The sequence below is a fragment of the Hyalella azteca genome, unplaced genomic scaffold (genome assembly GCF_000764305.2).
Source record: "Hyalella azteca isolate HAZT.00-mixed unplaced genomic scaffold, Hazt_2.0.2 contig10616, whole genome shotgun sequence".
NCBI lineage: Eukaryota > Metazoa > Arthropoda > Malacostraca > Amphipoda > Hyalellidae > Hyalella > Hyalella azteca.
Genome location: NW_025940648.1, coordinates 280798 through 289643, shown reverse-complemented (window position 1 = coordinate 289643; position 8846 = coordinate 280798). Strand labels below are relative to the sequence as shown.

At 39.5% G+C, this 8846-nt stretch overlaps 1 protein-coding gene across 1 annotated transcript; it reads left to right on the top strand.

The window, feature by feature from the left end:
- Positions 1-322: 322 nt before the first annotated feature.
- On the top strand, positions 323-2483 carry LOC125178530. The gene is made up of 5 exons (XM_047882501.1): positions 323-371; positions 728-877; positions 1490-1619; positions 1798-1884; positions 2225-2483. The coding sequence occupies exons 2-5, from the start codon at positions 864-866 to the stop codon at positions 2348-2350; spliced, it is 357 nt and encodes a 118-aa protein (XP_047738457.1). The 5' UTR covers positions 323-371; positions 728-863; the 3' UTR covers positions 2351-2483.
- The last annotated feature ends 6363 nt before the right edge of the window (positions 2484-8846 follow it).

The window sequence follows — 8846 nt, the reverse complement described above, 5'->3', positions numbered from 1 at the left end:
GCTCATATGATAATTAAATTTATTTTATATTAAAAGTACGTCTAAGATATTTTCAAGCCAGGTATCGTCCTTAAACTATATTAATTGTTCGGAGCATTCACTATCAAGATTATGTAATGATTTTCTTAATTACGTCTGCAGTAATCGTATGTGGTCTACCAAGTGAGCTCAGACGGTATATAAAATTACTACTTTACTTTTCCTCTATTCCAGGAATTTAACAGCGCTGCGGTTTCGCTGGAATTGCAGGTGCAGGAAGCAAGAAGAAAGTTGCAGGAGGACAAGTCGTCAGGATTACTGAAGCTGCAGACTAGTAGGGACCTCCTACAAAAGCTGGATGACGAAGGAAAGACAAGCGTCAGCCGTCTAAGGTGATTAATAATCTTATGATAATAATTTGGAGTACCTACCAAGATTGGAACAGAAAGGTACGGGTACAATCCCACCTCTGTGCGACAGTTTCTAGCGAGAATCAGCGAGGAGGCAGGGTGGTTAAGCGCAGCAAAATCAGAGCAGTGAGTTGCATGTTCGAGACCCGCAACAAGCTGTGAATGTTCTACGATGTTAAGAATTAGCGAACGGCCAAATTAACGCTGAAACCGCTATTATTATTATTGATTGATATTGTAGAAATAGAAAATATTATTTTCATTGATGTATAAAGCAAATTACTGACATTTTTTTCAGTACAATGTTTCTTTTCACTATATTTTCCCTCTGCGCGTAGGTGCGTCTCGGCAGCTGAACAGGAAGAAGTCAGGAGTCTCGGCAATGCTCGACTGCTGCAGTTAAAAGAGGAGCTGGCTGCAGCTGAGGATCTGCAGTCAGAGCTCGAAAAGAAACATAAAGAAATTGAAGCTGATATGAGGCAGAAAAGGTAATGAATTTTACTAACACTGGAGAATAGGTGGCTGGTATTCATAGCCAGTCAAATATTGGCAGGCGAAATGTGCAGCCTCTAACTTTCGGATAATCTCTTGTTGAACGCATTTGATAAACACCTGATACAAAACGAAACCAATCACGAAACTACGATATTAAAGATGTTTAGTTAATTTGTTTACGTGACTTTAGTGATTGACAACTTCTAGCAAGGAAGTCACACGACGGCCATCAGGAAAGGCCAACGGTTCCTACAGTATCAACACAGCTCAACGTGAGCACGAGAAGTCTGATGTTAGAAATAGCACTACTTCTCCATTCCGATAAAAAAAAACTGATGCTGTTGCATCATTCTTCGAATATTTGTAATGATTCACTTCAAAATTTATCCCTAAATTTGGTAACATAGCGCTACAAGAGATTAATTTGACACGGTTGCCTTTAGTTTTTTTATGCGTTCGCTCTCGTTGACTAAGAGTTCGCCGAGACAAAAGCTGGAACTTTGGAGTTATCGCTTTTGATGTTCTCTCTTCCGGAAAGTGTTGTGATTAGCTGGGATCAGTGATACGTGCCATTCCATTATGTTCATGTATAATTAATTTTTCAGAAGAGAAGTTGAGCGATGTGTGAAGCAGGCCATAGTGCAGTACGATACCGAAATGACAACACTGCAGAGTACCCGAGACAGCCTCGTTGCTCAACATACGGCCGTTCATGAAGAAGTTTGCTGCCAGGAGGTGAATTTTTCACTATGTGCTTCTACTAATAAAGTTATCACGATAAGTGCTTCTACTAATAAAGTTATCACGATAAAACGATGAAGGTTGTGAGGCTAGAGATGATAAATCTTCAAAATGAAGTTAATATCAAGTTTATATGGTGTTTCCCTTACCTCATTTTAAATCTTCTTGATAGGCTGAATTATTGTTGGTGAAAAGACAGCATGATGTCATCGCAGACCTACAACGCCAAGAGGACGAAGCGCGGATGTTAGCCATACAGGTACGGTGCATTATATAGCGATGCTGACCTATTATGGAACAATCTTTAGTAAGGATGGATTGAGTTGTGCTCTTGATTGTTTAACGAAGGATATTGTGTCCAACGAGTAATGATAATAACTAGTTAGATAACAGAATGCATTTTAAACAACCACAATGCATTTTAAACAACTCGTGGATCGATACAACCAATTATCTAATAAATGGAGGGTATAAGGCATTGTTTTCAAAATAGTACATGAACATAATTTAAGTGTCTCTGAAATATATAGATACTGTATATATTAACTTGCAATAAAATTTTTATTGTAATCTACAAAAAATGATTGTTATATTTACAGGCAGAATTTTGCCGGGAACGCTCTGCGCGAACTATTCAGAGGGCTTGGCAGCACTACAAAATCAAGAAAATGCTCAAAAAAGCTCATAAAAAAGGCAAAAAGAAAAAACTTTCGATTGCAAAATAGTTAACTTTTGGTCGTCCTAACACATTACACTTGGTGGCCCATGACTCTTGGTTAATCTTGACACATGGTTGCTTTTGACCCTTGGTGGCCCATAACTTTTGGTTGCCCATGACATTTGGTTGCCCACGGCACTTGGTTGCTCTTGATACTTGGTTGCTCTTGTCACATAGTGGTTCTTGTCACTTGGTGGCCCATGACACTTGGTTGCCCAGTGCCCGCGGCACTGAGTTGCCCTCGATACTGAGTTGCCCTCGATACTTGGTTGCCTTGACAGTTGGTTGCCCTTGACACTGGATTGCCCTTGACACATGGTTGCCCTTGATACTTGGTTGCTCTTGACACTTGGTTGCCTTGACACTTGATTATTTTGAATCATGATTGCCTTGACACTTGGTTGCCTATGACATACGGTCAGCCGCATAACTCCATGTACGGTTTCGGGTCATTTTGCAGACGAACCAGAGGTAAAGAATTTTACACCCATGAGTAATTGGGTGAACAGAACGTATACTTACGTGCAACCTGCACATCAACGCCTGGAAATTTTTACAATGCCAATCGTTGCAACTACATTTCTAAATGGCACCTCAAACCGGTTGAAATCGGATTCTGTCACGGAAGCTTGACGTAGAGCACATCTCACCGCAAAGGACTGATCTGAACTCGTCAGATGTGTGCCGAATTAACAGAGTTCTAAACTGACGCGCACTTCATGCACTCTATGAGTGATTTGAGATTTTTCAAGATTTGAGATTTTTCAGGTAACAAGCAAACTTTATGTTCACTATACATGAACATGTGGGACAATTGCTCACGCAGTTGCGTTTGACTGAAGATAAAAATCCTGTTTTGCCGTTTTAATCTTATTTACCGTCTACAGACTAATGTAAAAACGAGTCAAAAACTCTTTACATAGCTTTGGGCATTGAAAAATGAGTATTTTAGCGCATAATCGTTAGTCAGGAATTGCAATTCGGCGTGCGCAGTTGCTGAAATGTGGGAGTGGGTGCGTGCCGCGGGTGCTAAAACTTTGCGTTTGGAGCACTAAAAGTAAAAGAGAACGAAACGGACAAGAAAAATCAGACAACGGTCGTAGGCGTGTATTGTGAATAAATAGCTTATGCTTATTAAGTTAAGATCATTTCAGACTAGAGAAAGTTATGCATAGAAAATGTTACTTCCACGATATAAAAAATTCTCCCTGAAATTGATCTCAGAAGTGTCTTTCCTTTAATAAAATTTCCTTCGAATTTAAATAAGATCAGAATTCGTTACCAATGTGTAACATAATAAACGAATAAGCCAAAAACAATCCTTTATTGTAAAGAGAAAACATCCAATTGTGAAAAGGAGTGAAAAAGTAATTCATACCACCGAACATTTCATATGCTTTCATTACCAAAATTCAGAGTGGGAATGGAAATTTATAATACTCAAAATTTCATGAAATTAAACATGTTTGATTGTGGAGTTTACTCGAGTTTCCGCCCCGCGAAGTTCAAGCGGTTATGGCTCAGCAGTCAGTGTGTCTGTGGAAATAGGGAAAGCTACGTTCATTCACTGCGGTACTGGCGTACTGCTACTGCATGCAGGAAGAGTTCGAATTTGTATTTTATGCCGATGGTGAGATAGCTGAAGTAAGAGTTTTGGTTCGAGCCTTCAAGGTATATTGAAAACGAGTTTAGTTCTCTAACTCCTGCCTAGATTGTGAAGATACCAGTCATACCACGTCTAGTGCAGTAGTGCTACTGTCGTACCTACTGTGCTCTTCGTCTACGACTGACGACTCTACGATCTACGTGATGTATAGTATCTTCGGCATTTAAAAAATAGGCCTGTCGCCGATTCTTGTACTTTGCTTGACTAGACTGGAATTTTGATCACATCTTTTTAACGGACGGTAGATTTAAAATAGCTTCTACTCTAGATATCAGTTGTTCCGTAGGGTACGAGGCATTTTAAGACTAAACATATGCTCTGATATGCTCATGCATGGCCTTGTCTAGTCTGTTCTTGAACGCGTTCATACTCAAAGCGTCAACAATATCTTCAGGGAGGCTGTTCCACTTCCACATGTCAGTGACTCGAAGCAAGAAGAAATGTTGTCACGTGGATAAGTTGCACCGCAGTTTTTTTTAGTTTATAGCTAGCCTAGTCTGGAAAAGTCCTATTTTTGTCTGAAATATCGCGGCTCTAATTTAGTCTGGAAAAGTCCTATTTTTGTCTGAAATATCGCGGCTCTAATATCATATAATTTCAGTAGGTATGAAATCTCGCGGCTCGAATGTCATAAATTTTTGTTTGATTAAAAAATTGCGGTTTGCTCTTCGCAAACATGTCATTTCATAAAATTTTCAACTTCCGCAATCCGCATTGCTTTACCGTTTCCGCCAAAAATATCTTGCAGAAAAAACATAAACATCGTAATGTAAACAAATAAACAAAACATTTGTTGAAGATCGCGCATAGTTGCGGTCATATCAAAGCGCTCAGACTGTATATTAACACGTGCTGAACTTACAGTAGAGACAAATTTTATTGTTGCCGTTTGACTGTTTAAGGGTAAAATTAGAGATTTGGGGTAACACGTGCATAAACTTTGTAAATAAATTTACGGCTGGCAAATCCATAAAACCACGGCTCGAAAAATTCAGTCGCGGCTCGCCAAGTAGATATATTCCATACTAGTAGCTAGCCCTAGCTCTAGCTGTGGGCTGTGGCCCCTGGTGTACGGTGGTGTTGGTTCATGTTTCAAATTCTAGTAATCCTTCTGGGACCTTGTACAAACTATAAGCATAGGTACTTGTATACTTCAATGAGGGCAGTATGAGGTCACCACGCAGCATAGTGGCAAAGCAGAGAGTTTTTTTAGACTCTCCCTCAAGTTCATTTTTGAGTCCTATTGGTAGACCAGTAAAGTATCCTGGATACTAGCCATAGTGGCAAAGCAGAGAGTTTTTTTAGACTCTCCCTCAAGTTCATTTTTGAGTCCTATAAGTAGACCAGTAAAGTATCCTGGATACCATCATACCAGCATCATCATACATAAGAAATTGGTTTAAATCTTGGGTAAATGAATAAATGAAAAATGAACTGATTCTAAAAATTCTCTGGTTTGTCACTATGCCACGCAGGTGATGATAACGGAGACTGGGAACTGGGAAGCTTTATAATCTTCAATCTTTCTTCATAAGACTTGCCCTTTAATCCTGGGATTATCCTTTTTGCATGTCTTTGAACACTCTCAACTAAATTTTTGTCCTTTTCAAGTCTCGGTGACCACACATTTCCAAACTCTATGTTCGGGTACACGACAGAGGTGAACAACAACTTCATCATTTCTATATCTAGGTAGCTACTCGTAGGAGCGTCTGATCAGCCCAAGCAGTTTATTGGATGTATTAACTTGCATTTCAATATGCCTAATAGGGTAAACGTGGAACGTGGTATATTCAGTAAACTATAAAAAAATAACCATATCAGCGTATGCATTACTCAAGTTCTGTTTGCTTTATGTGACTCTAAAAACACCGCACTACGCGTCACTCGTCAGCAAAGACGAAACATCAAAATGTTGCCATATTTATTTAAAAGCCTTTAGAATGCAAACCTACCAAATCCCTATATTCCGTCACTGTGTGTGGCTATATTTGGCACGTGGTGAGGCGTATTCCATCCACGCTTCAAAGTTCAAATTCTACTGATACGTAATGCCGTCATCCACGTGTTCGAATTCCGTTCGCTGCGTGAGCTGTATTGGAATACAACACGGCTGTGAATTAGAACACTAATGAATATTGAACACTACTTAATTACGCTTTTAATTAACAACTATTAAGCTTTTAATTAAGCAAATTTTAATTTTTGTACACAGCTTGGAACGATCTGTGTGTGTCCAATTCATGTTGTGATGGAATTAGTTTTCATGTGTCTAAATCCATTTCTCAACTTAATCATCTATTAATTTATTTATCGCAAATGTATGACGTCACCATTTCAACCATCAACAAACGCATGGAACTAAAACAAAGCTTAATATAAAGGAAAAACTAGAGAGGTGACGGAATTACCCACGATGTCGGAATATACCGCGTTTACCCTAATTTATTGCCTATAAAATTTTAGCTCATTGTCGAGGTGTCCTCTCGGTATATGAATACTTTCCATGAAATTGATGGTTGAAGTTTTATTAGTATTGACCAAGTCTCTTAGGAGAAATAATTGTTCCGTACTGAATTCAATTATTGGGCGGCCGATGCGACGGCTTTGTATGCTTGCAGACATCAAGCGTGGAAAACATCTACCTTTACTTTAGGGCTGCGATTAAAGCTTTCCCACTGTTTCCAGAACTGCAAGATTTCCAAATTCCACCAAATGAATTACCTCCTATTTAATTGTTAACAAAAGTTCATGATCAGCTGGTAAGATTCCAAATGTATTAAAAATTCTTCATGTTTGAGCTGCATGATTTGAGAAACAACTCAAACAAGTAGGAAAATTCCATTCCTGATTGAACATGATGATGATTGCAGATTTGCAGTAGCCTACCTAGTTTCCTTATCATGTCTAAAGGAGGTGCCTGACCTGAGGCTGAGGCCTGAGGGCTGAGAGTACTCTCAGTAGGTAGGTAGCCTATGTTGTGTTTTGAGGCTTTTGCTGCCATGGTACTGTGCTGGGTGGTGAAAGTGAGCACTGAGCATGGTATTGATATCAAAGTTAAGCCAAGGATTTTTGGGTTGTGAATGTTGTGTTCTAGCAGGAAGAGCAAGAGCTGATTGTTGATCTTGACAATCTTGTTAATGGTAGTGGTAGTGCTGGGCTACCTACTGGCTACTGAGTAGTGAGTACTGGGCCATGTGCAGTGTAATGAGGACAGGGTTCAGAGGGTGGATGCAGCGTCGCCAATATATGGGTTTTTAAGCCCTAAGCGTCACCGGGTAATTTTATGATGCATCGCCGGGTAATTTTAAGATGCGTTGCCGGGTAATTATAAGATGCGTCGCCGGGTAATTTTTAATGAAAAGCCATCTACGCTGAGTAATGAAAAACTATTTACAAGCCACAAACTTATTTACAAGGTTTCATGCACGTGTTACCCCAAATAACAAATTTTACCCTAAAAACAGTCCGATTGTACGACAAGTGTCAACTGAACATGTGATAATGCAGTCTGACCGCTCTAATGTGACCGCAACTACGTAATCGTAAACTTGATGTTTACATTTTTTGCCGGGAACTCATTGCAACTGATTTCCGGACAAGCTTCACTGCATCTTGATCCATCCAACATACCGGAAACCTTACTTTTTTTTAAATAGTTAGCCGAAGACGGACAAATATATTGAATGCAACAATTTCAATCTAAATGTGTAGGCAAGATCTTCCGAAGGCATAAATTTTGCTACTGAAGCGTCGCCAAAGATCATGCAATATTCATCCACTCTCTGCACAGTGGTAATGAGGGTGACTGTAGGTTTCGTAATTTGTAGCAGAGATTTCCAGGTTGCACTGAGGGAAATAGTTGCAGAGCTGAGTTGAGGGAAGTAGTTGATGAATTGTTGGGTGAAAAGGTTGGTGTTGGGACCAGTGCCATAGATTAAGAAATCGTCAGCATAGGAGATGATCTTGATGTTGGGTGGTGGCTGCTGGTTGGGGTGCCTTGGAGACATATTTGTAATTAAAGAAGGCAGGAGTCAGAATGGAGCCCTGTAGAACACCCATGTGGATTATTCAGTGTTTAGAGTTTTGATGGTGGAATTCCGTTGAGGCTGAACAGCTGTTTAGGCATTTGAAGATCCAGCCGGTCAGTGGGTGATAGCTAGATCTGGTAGTGGGGAGGCAAGAAGGTCATTGATCAGAATCCGGTGGTTGATGGTGTCAAAGGCTTTGGTGAGGTACAGTGTGCGTGAGGCAATAATGGTTTGGTGAGCAGGTTTCTTTTGGTTCTGCCTGTAGATCATAGATGATGTGTGACTTTGAAGGTGGAGCAAAGTAGGGAGATTGGTTGGTACTTTGTAGGATTTAGCATCAGTGTCCAGTTTGCTGATTTTGAGCAGCGGTATGTCTTTGGCAGATTTATAGATGTTGGGAATTCAGCATATTTGGAGGGATTTGTTGAAGAGGCGTGTCAGGTAGGTAATTCCGAGTGGTCCAAGATATTTGAGGTGAAAGATCTATGGGCTGAACCAAAAGATATCAAAAGAAAAGAAAAATCAAATATATAGATATATATACCATAGAATAGATGTATATATATGGAATATAGATATATTCCATTTTTTCATGGAATATATCTATATAATCTATCTACCATAAAATGGGGTAACTTAGACCACTTTTTTTTATAAATGATGCCATTTTTTACTAGCTAAATTAAACTTGAATTGAAACATGCAAAATACAGGTCTATACTCTAGCTTCACTTACCATAAATTGCTGGCTCCTGCCTCTCATAGTTTTGATGTAATTTCAAAAAAAGTGATGGTCTTTGTTACCC

Coding starts and splice junctions, on each gene's coding strand:
- LOC125178530 (XM_047882501.1), top strand. Junction 1,620..1,797: donor AAGAAGTTTGCTGCCAGGAG/GTGAATTTTTCA, acceptor TCTTCTTGATAG/GCTGAATTATTGTTGGTGAA. Junction 1,885..2,224: donor CGCGGATGTTAGCCATACAG/GTACGGTGCATT, acceptor TTATATTTACAG/GCAGAATTTTGCCGGGAACG.